Source organism: Astatotilapia calliptera, chromosome 12 (assembly GCF_900246225.1).
Source record: "Astatotilapia calliptera chromosome 12, fAstCal1.2, whole genome shotgun sequence".
Lineage (NCBI taxonomy): Eukaryota > Metazoa > Chordata > Actinopteri > Cichliformes > Cichlidae > Astatotilapia > Astatotilapia calliptera.
Genome location: NC_039313.1, coordinates 1,135,571 through 1,148,265, shown reverse-complemented (window position 1 = coordinate 1,148,265; position 12,695 = coordinate 1,135,571). Strand labels below are relative to the sequence as shown.

Sequence of the window (12,695 nt, the reverse complement as noted above, 5' to 3'; positions counted from 1 at the left end):
GATTTATGATGGGAAAGTAACTAAAAGTTATGACAGCCATAGTTTTTAAATTCAAATTCAAATTTTATTTGTCACGTACACAGTCATACACAGTACGATATGTAGTGAAATGCTTGGACAACTGCTCATGACCTAAAGAAAAAAAAGGAAAAGGCTATGAATAAGATAGGAAATAAATATGAAAAATTAAAAAGGGTAAATTTAACTAGGAAGGAATAAAATATAAATTAAGGTTAAAAATGAAATAACTGTACAACACAAATTAGAATGAAGGGTAAATTTAACTGGGAAAGAATAAGATAAAATATATAAATTAAAGTTGAAAATAAAATAACTGTACAACAAAATACAAAATATAGAACTATATAAGAATGTATGAAGAAATATAAATAAATATATGCACAATAACAGCAGCATATACACAATAACAGCAGCGTGATTTAAGTAATGAAGTGAAACAAAGTCCAGAAAGTCCAGTGTGTGTGTAAGAACCATATGTGTGGGTCAGTACTGTGTGGTGGTGTGATTGAGAGACCGTATCGCCTGCGGGAAGAAGCTCCTCCTCAGTCTCTCTGTGTTGGTCTTCAGGGAGCGGAATCGCTTTCCTGACCTCAACAGAGAGAACAGTCTGTTGTTGGGATGGCTGAGGTCCTTCACCATCTTCCTGGCCTTGGTCCAGCACCGCCTGCTGTAGATTGAGTGCAGGTCAGGGAGCTCGGAGCGGATGGTGCGCTCAGCTGACCGCACAACCCTCTGTAGAGCTCGTCTGTCCTGCATGGTGCTGTTCCCGAACCAGGTTAAGATGTTTCCCGTCAGGATGCTCTCTATGGTGCAGGAGTAAAAGTTCCTGAGCACCTTGGAGGGCAGTTGGAAGTCTCTCAAGCGTCTGAGGTGGTAGAGACGCTGTCGGGCCTTTTTCACCACGGTGTTGATGTGACAGGACCATGACAGGTCCTGCGTGATGTGAACTCCGAGGTATTTGAAGCTGTCCACTCTCTCCACTGGGCACTCGTTGATGACGGGGGTCTGGTAGTTCCTCTCCTGCTTAGTGCTGAAGTCCACTATCAGCTCCTTTGTCTTACTGACGTTTAGAAGGAGGTTGTTCCTCTGGCACCAGTTCTCCAGATTCCTAATCTCCTTCAGGTAGGCCGTCTCGTTGTTATCAGAGATCAGGCCCACCACGACGGTGTCGTCAGCAAACTTGATGATGGTGGTGGAGCTGGTAGTGGCCACGCAGTCATATGTGTACAAAGAGTACAGCAGGGGGCTCAGAACACACCCCTGGGGGGCTCCAGTGCTGAGAGTGGTGGAGGCTGAGACATGTCCGCCCATCCTTACTGCCTGTGGTCTGCCAGTTAGGAAGTTGGAGATCCACAGACACATAGATGAGCTGAGTCCCAGATGCTCCAGCTTGGTGGTGAGTGTGGAGGGAATTATGGTGTTAAATGCAGAGCTGTAGTCTATGAAGAGCATTTTAACATAATTCCCCCTTCTAGTGTCCAAGTGAGTGAGTGATGTGTGGAGGAGATGAGAGATGGCATCGTCTGTGGAACGATTTGGACGGTAAGCGAACTGTAGTGGGTCCAGTGTGTCTGGTAGTGAAGAAATGATGAAGTCTCTGACCAGGCGTTCAAAGCACTTCATCACTACTGAGGTGAGGGCTACAGGGCGATAGTCATTGAGAGAAGCAGGGTGGGGTTTCTTCGGGACAGGAACAATGATGGACTCTTTGAAGCATGTGGGGATCACCGACTGAGATAAAGAGATGTTGAATATCTCAGTGAACACAGGAGCTAGCTGGTATGCGCAGTCTCTGAGGATACGACCTGGGATGCCATATGAATATGATACAAGTATGGCAACGCGGTGGTGTGGTCAGCACTGTTGCCTCACAGTAAGAAGGTCCTGAGTGCTCTCTGATGCTGTAGGAACAGGGCTTTTATTTTAAACGCACATACAGTGCAGGCATATATAGAGCGGTGTTACAGTTATGTCAAAATATACACAGATGCATCAAAGAAGACAGGTGAGCAAAGCGGGATATATTTATTGTTCCTGAGTTTCATGTCAAAGTAAGGAAAGGGATCGGTGACAGTTTATTAGTGCACAGAAATCGTTTCAGTTCTGTCAGCTGTCCAGTGGACTGAAGACGCAAGACCAGTAAGATCAGTGATGTGTTCACACTCATCATTGGCTAGTTTACAAGACAGTGACTCAGACAGCAGGTCAGACATTCTGATAGAGATTCAGCAAACACTGTACAGAGTCAACGACATGGAGCTCAGAGTCACCACCTTATGGGTACCATGGGTATCAGTGGATTGGTTATCAGTGTTAGCAGGACAGAGATTAAGAGCAGAACACAGCAGAAAATGGAAGAAAGATGTCAAAAGTAATGGGAGGAAAACACGTTTTACTGTCAGAAATATGATGCTGAAAGAAGGCAGCTGATCCAGAAGCTCGGTGATATGGAAGTGGAGATGGACTCGAGTATTATCAGGCCATATTTAGTTTAAGACGAACTCATTCTCCACACCGGCAGGGGGCGGTAATACACCATTTTGCTGTTTGCCAACCGCCAACAAATGACGAAAAAGAAAGAAAGCCGCAGACGAGGAAGAAGCAGCGTTGGCTGTCAACACACCGGGACTGTTTATCGGGACCGTCACCATGCGTCTGCTCTGTAAGACACCGCGGATTTACTCACACGTGTGTCAGCTCAACCTGCTGACGCAGCAGAGGAAGAAGCATCTGTGGAACCAGGTACGAGCTGCGTCCATGGCTGAACATGATGCTAATGGTAGATACGAGCCACACTCACAGTGACCTTTATGTCCACTGTAGTTCTGGAGATTATCTCACCTCCCGGGGCTTCGTCCGTTCATTAACCGCACGCTGCATCCCCCCTGCCGGCCGTCGCACAGCGTAAGTTCAGCTTTTACTCGCTGGTGATTAGTTTAAACTGAACATACTTAATGACGGGTTGTAGTTGTCACCGAGCTTCTCGACCATCTCCAGTTTATCTACAAATGTTCGGTCTGGTTTTTACAGAGACGACACACACACACACACACACACACACACACACACACTCACACACACACACTCACACTCTATGTGACAAATCAATATGAACTGTATCAAATTTAGGCCTGTTTAAACTCTCCGTCCTGACTGAGGAGTTGTTCAAATATTATTACTTCTATAGTTGAATATTATTACAGATATTGACTGTTTGATGGTGTAGCGGCTATCGGAGCCTTTTCCTGGACCTGTTGAGCACGAAATAAATACTGTTGCTGACCCTGCAGCAGAGCTTTAATGTCTGCTCTGGCTCAGCACCAGTGTCGGCTGCACAGGCCTGATGTTTGGTTTCATAATGACGTCGTACATTATAACTGCCACAGTCTCAGTGCAGATCAAACAGACACACTTGAGTTCTTTGAAGAAACATTCACTCTCCCACCGTGTCTGAAATTTTCTGCACTCACTCTTCTACTTTTCGCTTCTTTGGTTCTGACCTGTTTAGTAACTTGGGGTACATTTCTTCTGTGATTGTCGTTTTTGGTGGAGCAACTGACTTGATCAACAGCAGCTCCCCCTGGTGTTAAAACTAAGAAGTGCAATACACTCAGGCAAAAGTTGAAGTGCGGCCTTATTCTATTCTATTTATGAAATTACTTGCGGGCCAATTAAAAATGGACCGCGGGCCGGAGTTTGGACATCCCTGCTATAAACCATATTAATGGAAAATTCAGCTTAAATGAGTAATGTTGTAATGCAATAAACATCCTCTTTATTGCATGAGTGTGTTGCATCTGTTTGGAACAAGCCTGTGAAATACTGGGAGAATATATTCTGGAAAGATGACACCAAAGTTGAACTCTGCCACAGGCGGCGAGAATGCCTCAGCCAATCACCTGACCCGAATCCAACTGGAAAACCTATGGAAAGACCTGATGCTCAGAGTTCATAGAAGGGCCCACAGAACCTTTGAAGAAGTAAACAAAGTTTACTGTTAGAATTAGCTTATGTCTCAGTCCAAAATCAGGGAGTGCCTTGCACCTCCAAATTCAACACTTTATTAAGGATAAAGTGCGTGTCACAAATGTTTCACATCGAGTGATTTCATCATCTGTCTTCAAATGGGAAAACAAACTGTAACTTTCAAAGTTGGCCATAAATACTCTATAAGGTGCATAAATGTCAGAAACCAGCTGAGCATGAAGGAGAAGAGTAATTAAACAAGTTTGTTGGTGTTTTTCTATTTCAGTGGTTCGGGAGCAGAATTAATGGCTGCAGGTGGAGCAAAACCATCTACCTGAATTCACAGAGCCAGAAAAAAGTCACCCTCGTGCATGTAAGGTAACCAATATTTTGGTTTTTGTTTTTCTCCTTAAGCATTGCTTAAGCTTTGACTACTTGAACTCATTTATAACTTTGTGTCATTCTCCAAAAGTGAACTGTCTGCGGCAGCATATGAGAAGCTGGCCGATGAGACATTGGACGCTCTGGCTGATTACTTTGAAGACCTCACAGATGAAGCTTTTACTGGGGCCGACTATGATGTTCTCTTCTCTGTAAGTCTATGGATGTTGTAAAGGTTGCTAACTGTGAAGTGAACTTTAATGGTAGCTGTAATAAATGATGGCAGAATGATGTAAATGCTTATTTACAGAAACTAAATGATGAACATACAATTACACTGAGGCTGCCACAAACACTATTGTATTGTACCATATTTATTTGACAAGGTTTTAGCTGTTAAAATGAAGTAGATTTGATTTAGTTATTAAATATAAATCAAACCAAAAGCAACACCAGTTTATTCAGTATAGTGTTAATATCTGAATGAGGCCCCGGGGCCACTTTGTAGTGGAAAGGTTGGGCCCCGAGGTAAAAAAGGTTAAGAACCCCCATCTTGTCATCTGGGCTTTCAGTGATCAGTGTTGAGGTGATTGATGTGTCCATCTAATCATAATGTTTGATATCCCCATCCCTCACTCATCTCCTAAACAAACCCACACCGCCTCTTTTCTGCAGCCTATGACGTCTGAAATCTCCTTTAACCACCTTTGAATGAAACCTCTCCTTGTCGCTGTAACCGTGATGAGCTGCTTGCATGCTTTAGTTCAGCTTGTACCAACAATGCACAGACTGCATCAATTAGAAACTCAGCCTTGGGTAAATAAAGTCCCTCGTGCTGTCAAGCAGAATGAAAATGGAAGAAAGCTCAGCGTTGTGTTTAGAGATTGTCTGAATAACTATCAGGCAGAACGAGTAAATGAATTTTATTACAAAGAAGTCTGGGAATCCTAAAGTCCTGTCCAACACAATCAGCTCTGTCCTGCATCCCACCACGTCTGAGACCGCCGCACACACCTGTGAGGATTTTAAAGGTTCTTCACTGGAAAAATGAATCCTATCAGAGAACGTCTTCTGCTCCCGTCCCCAGAGCCTTCTGAACCACCTACGTGTTCCTCCTTTCTCACCTACTTCAAACCAGTCTCATTATCCCATCTTACTGATATAGTAATGCACATGACACTTGCCCTGTGAAAGTGTTACCTACACCATTTCTCAGAGAAGACAGTCGTCATCACGTTTCTAACATCCTTTGTTAGCAGCAGCGTCTGAAATGGAACTGTTCCTCTTCTAAACAAGCTGCTGGTTTGGACCCGTCAGTTCTGTCATTTTCAGATACTGTTCTGGATACATTCAGTCTGGCTTCAGAGCAACACAGTCTGCTCTACTGAAGGTGCTCAATGCTTTCGGCTGCTTTAATTCTTCTAGACCCGAGTGCAGCGTTTGACACAGTTGATCACACAATCCTATTAAACCATTTGAAGACGTGCGTCGGCATTCGAGGCCCTGCTGTAAGATGGTTTGAGAGCAGAACATACTCTGAGATGCTGGGTAACACGTGTTACCCTGCTACACTCGCTTGTGGAGTTCCTGTTTTATTCTCCCTTTACTTGCTCCCATCAGGCTTCATTTCTCAGAAAACACAGAATTTCTTATTACTGTAATGCAGACGATACATCGTTGTATCTCTGTCTAAACCCAGGCGTTGATAGCACATCGGGTAAATTGCTACAGTCATTTTAAGCTTTTCAGTCATAGTCACCAAAATCAAACAGAAAGGGTTTTTTGGGATAAACTTTACATACATGTTAAATAAAATTAAGATTAGTTATATTCCATGTAGATGTTTGGTCAAAATTGCTTTGTTAACGGATGAAAGCAGAATCGTTTTCTTCTGTTTCTTGTTTGACAGAGTGGTGTTCTGACAGTGAAGCTGGGTGGAGACCACGGCACCTATGTGATCAACAAACAGGCGCCAAACAAACAAATCTGGCTTTCTTCTCCTACCAGGTGAGACTCGAGCTTTGTAGCACTTCATGGTAATATGAGTAACTGGAACCCAACAATGTCTCTGTTCAGTTTACACAGTTCTGTCAACACTCAGCTGTTTTGTTTTTTATAATTCTAAATGATTCTTAAGATGCCAATAAGTGACTTATGTGTTACCAACATAACCAATCTGGTCAGCTTTAAGTAATAAATCGCTTGATTGATTAACGCAGACATGCAAATATTTCATTATTGTGGTGATTAAATCCTGTATTTTGACGCTCTGGTTGCTAATTGTTAGTACGTGCACTCACAGTTCACCACATTCATGTGTCATTTATTTCCTTTGCAATGTCTGGTTTTCCTGACATTTCCATTCACACAAACACAACAGGTGACTACATTAAGCACAGTAGAAACCGTTTGGCCCTTCTCAGCAGCAGCAGCTGAACAGAATTACCTTTGACCTTAAATAACCCCGCCCCTGCCTCTTGCACAATCACGCCACCTATAAGCAAAAGTCCTTTCCATTTTCTCCGTCACCACCTGTTAGTTGTAGCTCTCTTGCACATCAGCCAATAGTGCCGACCTCTCTTCTTCTACACAGCAAAATCCCCACTGTGAAATTGACACTGAGTGTTAAAGTTAACACTAGAAACGTGTCTGTATGTGTCCACACTTGAGTTTAAATGAACACTTTTCAACGTGTTATATTTTTAACACTGACCTAGTGTTTATGACACTAACACTGAGCAGTGTCAACAATATTCTACACTGTGTGTAGGGCTGTTCGATATAACGATATATATCGGATGACGATATAAAAACGTCTGTCGTTTGTTTCTTGGTGTCGCAAAATAAACTTTTTATCATCATTTTGATGGTCACTGTAGAGTTTCTTAAAGTTGTCCCTTTCTCTTATATTTAAAAAACCACACTACAGACGGACGAAGGACTACGCGTTGTCGTTAGCAACAACGACGCTGTCCGCTTGTTTATTTTCCACATGGACCTTTCACAATAAAGCTGAAGAGCCTGTTGAGATTTTCAAAATAAACTGAATCACGTGAAATAGTATGCAGAGTGTTTACGGTTTCAACTTACGTAGCACTCGACTGCAGCTACACGACGCCCAGCTGGAAACACTTCACGCAAGTTCAGCTGCCCGAGATTCACAGAATTGACAGAAAATGTAAATTTTTGTGATAAATATCGTTGTCGGGACGATAGATGTCTTATATCAGGATATGAGAGTTCGGTCATATCGCACAGCCCTAGTTTTAAGTGTTAAAAGATTAGCACTGATTAGTGTTGGTAGTACTTTACACTAAACCTGGTGTTTAATTTAACACTGAACAGCACTGATTTTCTAACACCAGTGTCATCACTGCCAGATAACAATGAACTCGCATTCATCTCTGACATCTCTACCACTGCAATTAAACGTATTTACAACCACTGTACCCACCACAGCCATCAATGACAAACACCATTAAAAATGTAAGAGATTAATTTACAAAAATGTATTCAAACAGTAAATCATCCAGTTTGTTTCCAATCCATCCTCAATACTAAATGCATTTAAGTGATCATTGTAATACATTGTTGAGACCTTAAAAGTCAGAAGATAAGCATTATTAGTGTAACTGTTAGAGATGCAATCTTCTTTTCAACATCAGAACAAAATACATCCCGACTTGATATAAGATAAGATAACCTTTATTAGTCCCACACGTGGGATATTCTATTGTTCTGTCTCTGCATACATCAAAACCGAGAACATGGATTCAGCTATTTTCCATTTTTGCTCACATTGTATTAAGACATTAAAATGGTTTTTCAAGTTGATCCAGACGGACAACATGGTGGTGACATAGTATCTGTAGACAAGCAGAAGAAGACGGCCGTAGTGATCGATGTAGCGATACCGAATGACAGCAACATCAGGAAGAAGGAACAGAAGCTGGAGAAGTACCAAGGGCTCAGAGAAGAGCTGGAGAAGATGTGGAGGCTGAAGGTAACGGTGGTCCCAGTGGTAATCGGAACAGTTGGTGCCATGATCCCCATACTGGGCCAGTGGCTCCAGCAGATCCCAGGAACAACATCTAAGATCTCCTTCCAGAAGAGCGCAGTCCTGGGAACAGCTAAGATACTGCGCAGCACCTTTGTTGTGGAAGTTTTCCATTAAATAAAGCCTGCAGACGAGCGGTGAGCTGCAGCTAACATTCTTTAATCAAACACACAAAGAACAGACAACCAGGCTTGGTGGAGAGCCTGCATGACCGCAGGGTCAGCAGAGTCTCCCTGAGCCCAGCATGGCCCTCAGTTAAAAACCTTCTCCAGGAACAAAAGGCAGTACACAGCTGCTTCACACCATAAGGTTCACACTCCCTTGCTGCCTCCCAGAGTCCTCGAAGAGACAAAAGACTCTTCCTGTGGAGTTGTCTGCTTCCCCCAACTTCCTTACTACACCCCCACCATTTGTCTTACTGTATGAGTGTGAGACATGTGAATCCATCATACAACAAAATAATGTGATTAATACAGAAGTAAAAGAAATTCCTATACAATCCCACCCTTTGATTCTTAAATCAAGAATCACATTAAAACCAGAATTTCTCTCCTGACATTCTGTTCATCACATCAACATTATTGTTCACTTAAAGGAGTTTCACACTGTGTATCCTCACTTCACTGTTCTCCCACCACCCTTTGTTCATCTTTAATCATCCCCACAATCTAAGCTCTCACATGCACAATGAAGTTGTGCATTGTCTCTTAAAACTTCCAGGGCCTCTCCCCTGGAGTAGCTTCACTCCAGGCCTGTAACCCTGTCATAAGAAAAAAAGACATTAGCCAGCAGTGTGTCCTGCTGTAAATCACACGATCAACCCTCTGCTGTGGAAAAAGTGATGTGGATGTTAGCGCAGCGCATCTGTATGCACACTTTCTCACAGTGACCTCTGCACTGTAAACAATACAAGGTCATGAATAAGACACTGCTGGTAAATTCACAGACACAGAAAGTGGCATTTAAGAGGTTAAGTCAGCACGGCCCAAAAGCTCATGCAACCTGCTGCGGTCACCTTTCTGCTCCTGTAAAAAGAAACATACAAACATCCACCCTTTGGTCAGGTCAAGGTGGAGGTGCAATCTTGCATACTGGTGTCAACTCAGTCAAGCTTTTGTCAGTCCAGTCAGTCCCCATTTGTTATTTGCTGACAGTAGAACCTCTCGTGACGCAATAAGTTTCTACTGCCAGCAATGACGCCATTTCAAAAAAGAAAGAAGATTTAGACTGGATCACCTCGCTGAGTCCTTTTTGGCAGGGACTTGTTTTCTGATTGTCCCAAATAAGTGGCTTCCTCCTGAGCCCATTTTCATTTTGGAGAAGCTCACTTGCGATTGATCAACACGTCGTGTAGTGCTTTCGATCCCGATCTTGCAGGCCTACTTGAAAAAGAGAAAATTGCCAAACAAAAAATCTCAGTCCACTGTTAAAATCAAAAACAATATGAAGGCCTAGTTTTAGAAGTTGTCTAAGCGTACTCTCTTAGAATGATAGATCAAAACTGGCAGGTTCAAAGTGGTACCAAAAGAAAATGCATCAATAAATCCCCAAAACTTTCATCCACCAGTCACACCTCACACAACAGCAATATCCTATTAGATGATGAGTTTTTTCCATGTACCCAGATGTGCATCATGATAAGACCTCCCCCACACATCAGGAACAAGAACCTCAATAATCTATTAGTCTCCACTCATCTGACCCCCTGCAGCACTCTGTTCACCCCTGCAATGGTTCAATCATTTTTGCCCAATATAATACTAGTTCACTAGTCTGTGCATCACTTCTTAACCTGCTAAGTGAACCGGACAAGATGATGGTAACAGAAACGCTTAAAATACTGTTTGATCTTCATGAGCTTCATTGCATGTGTGTTTGTGTTAGTAGGATTAATGCTTTTTTCTGTTTGTGTAATTTTGTGTACCTCTCCTCTTTGCGGTGCTCCAGACACTTTTCAATTCTCCACGTAAGGCAGTCGTTCTTTCTTCCCAGTTTCATAAACCCAAATTTCATTCCCACACTAAAACAGCTTCCTCCATGTCCTCCCTGCTCCTTCCACTGTGGTCTCATCTCCTTGCAGCAGTCCAGTGAGAGTCCGTTGTCTTTCAGCTTTGTCCTGTTTTCCACTGTCTCATTTTGCCATTTTGCTCCAAAAGTGGTAAATGTCCAACTCAGGCAGTCTTTCAAAGGTCCATTCACACACAGTGAAGGTGCAGCTCGTTGGAAATGCACATCCATCCATCCAGTCGTGATGATGCCATTTTTCTCCTTGCTGCTGCTGCTGGACCTTTTCTTCACTGCTGTGAGCTCTTGAGGTCCATCTCGTTGTTCTGGAACTGCATTTCTGGTCTTCAGGGAGAGATTTTGGAGCTTGTGTTCTCAGGGTGACAAACACATGGAAGTTAAGCTGTAAAATAATTCAGCCAAAACTTGGCTGGAGTGTTTCTAATGATGTTAACCTATAATGTTCTTCCGACTGCTGCACGTGGAAAATTGATCCGGGTCTGCTCTTCACCTGCAAGTGACGCACTGAGACACAAAACCCTAATTTTATTGCTTATTTTCATCAACAATTCTACTAATTGTGTGTGTGTGTGTGTGTGTGTGTGTGTGTGTGTGTGTGTGTGTGTGTGTGTGTGTGTGTGTGTGTGTGTGTGTGTGTGTGTGTGTGTGTGGTGGCCTGCAGTACCAGCTTCTCCCGCTAGTTGGAAACAACTTTCACACACATTTCTACACTCCTCTTTTTTTGTTTGTTTGTTTTCCTTGTTTTTTGTTCCCCATTTTCAACATTTGACCCTGTTTTTCACTCTTTTTACACGCACACATCAACCTATTAACTCGTTCAACATTTCTTTTCCTTTCTCCACAACTCACACAGCCATTCTCTGCCATCTTACACACCACACATTTACTCAGTTCTTACCATACAGTCACGTATTGAGTTTTGTCTCTGGCCGCCTGGTGAAGGCCTGCCGCTCTACTGGATCCAGTTTCCCATTACTACACGAGGCATCCCCCGTGAGGTTCCTTGCCTTCTACGGACCAAGGAACGAACACCGCCACTCTGCGCACTGTAGTACGCAGAAATGGACTCCGACAGTGTACCCGAACAGCTGTCCTGTGACGTACTTGGACCGAACACAGGTCTGGGCCGGCGTCTCCCCAACAGCGCGCACGAGCCAATGTTCTTGTGATGGACCGTACCCAACACAAGCCTGGGGCCTCAAACCGCCAGGATTTTCCCTCTGGAGACTCGAACTCCAGAGTCAGCCAGCGTTCCCCCCTCAGCCAGACAAAATTTATATATATTTCTCTGTTGACAAACTGGTATAATAAGAATCTGTTATAAGTCAGTATAGAGTAATGTTACTTCCCTCTTCCTTTCTTCTCTTGTGCTTACAGCGGACCCAAGCGCTACGGCTGGACAGGTGAACGCTGGGTATATACTCATGACGGCATCAGCCTTCACCAGCTGCTTTCTAAGGAGTTTTCCATTATCTTTAATAAGAACATTGACCTGTGTGGCTTGCCCTATTCCTAAAACCCTGTTAAATGCTTGGAGTATTCACAGACTCAGTGACTCACATCTGAATTTCTGTGCAGCATACACACCATCTGTTAAAGTAAATAATGAAGTTCTGTATGAAATGCTGTTTCTGTTGCATTCTTCATTCTTCAGCTGAATGACGTCTTGAAGTCTTGTAAGAGTTCAGTAGTTGTGGTCAGTGTGGCCACTGGAATCCAATTCTGTGAGTTTTTCAATGAAAGTAATTAAATGCTTTACCTGTCACTTCTGTCTGTGAACATGTCTTTGTAGAGTCTCAGTCATCCAGGTCATCTGAAAAGCATCTGGAGTTTCTAAACGCATCGTTTTCTCTCCGTTTTGGCCTCCCGTCCACACTGAGACGGTGTTTTCCCCGAAAACGCAGCGTTTGGAAAACGCTCTCGAAAACGAATACATTTGAAGACGGTGCTTTCGTGTTGCAGTGTGGACGGTGAAAACGGAGACTTTCGGAGACGCATGTTAGTCATGTGATGCAGTCATGTGACCAATTAAACAAAGATAGCGGAGGGCATTATACAGCAGTTGTTTTGTCTGACAGCCCTATTAAAGATTAATATCAGTCTGCTCCAGAGTGCTTTTCTTCTAATTCTTTAACTCTCACTCGCTTTTGCAACTTTGTACTTTTGTGTTACTCGCAGCAACAACTCCACCTCATTGTGAGTCCATTTAAAAAACTCAGGAAAGTAAATAAGCGGCAGACAGAAA

General features: G+C 43.2%; 1 protein-coding gene across 3 annotated transcripts; it reads left to right on the top strand.

Annotated features, from left to right (window-relative positions):
* Positions 1-2,581: 2,581 nt before the first annotated feature.
* On the top strand, positions 2,582-12,215 carry fxn (frataxin). Of its 3 annotated transcripts, none has more exons than XM_026188290.1 (6): positions 2,582-2,763; positions 2,845-2,925; positions 4,274-4,365; positions 4,460-4,580; positions 6,278-6,375; positions 11,112-11,821. In XM_026188290.1, exons 1-6 carry the CDS (start codon positions 2,671-2,673, stop codon positions 11,128-11,130), a joined length of 504 nt encoding a protein of 167 aa, XP_026044075.1. In that variant the 5' UTR covers positions 2,582-2,670; the 3' UTR covers positions 11,131-11,821. The 3 variants fall into 3 exon arrangements, with proteins under 3 accessions (XP_026044075.1, XP_026044072.1, XP_026044073.1); XM_026188287.1 differs by lacking the exon at positions 11,112-11,821 and adding an exon at positions 11,828-12,215 and having other exon boundaries at positions 2,583-2,763; XM_026188288.1 differs by lacking the exons at positions 2,845-2,925; positions 11,112-11,821 and adding an exon at positions 11,828-12,215 and having other exon boundaries at positions 2,583-2,763.
* Positions 12,216-12,695: the final 480 nt, after the last annotated feature.

What these genes read in the sequence shown, in the direction of transcription:
- fxn (XM_026188287.1), top strand. Translation starts at nt 2,671, where the DNA reads ATGCGTCTGCTCTGTAAGACACCGCGGATTTACTCACACGTGTGTCAG. An exon ending in CCTGCCGGCCGTCGCACAGC is followed by an intron (nt 2,926 to 4,273) that starts GTAAGTTCAGCT and finishes TTTCTATTTCAG; the next exon opens with TGGTTCGGGAGCAGAATTAA. An exon ending in TGGCTTTCTTCTCCTACCAG is followed by an intron (nt 6,376 to 11,827) that starts GTGAGACTCGAG and finishes TTGTGCTTACAG; the next exon opens with CGGACCCAAGCGCTACGGCT.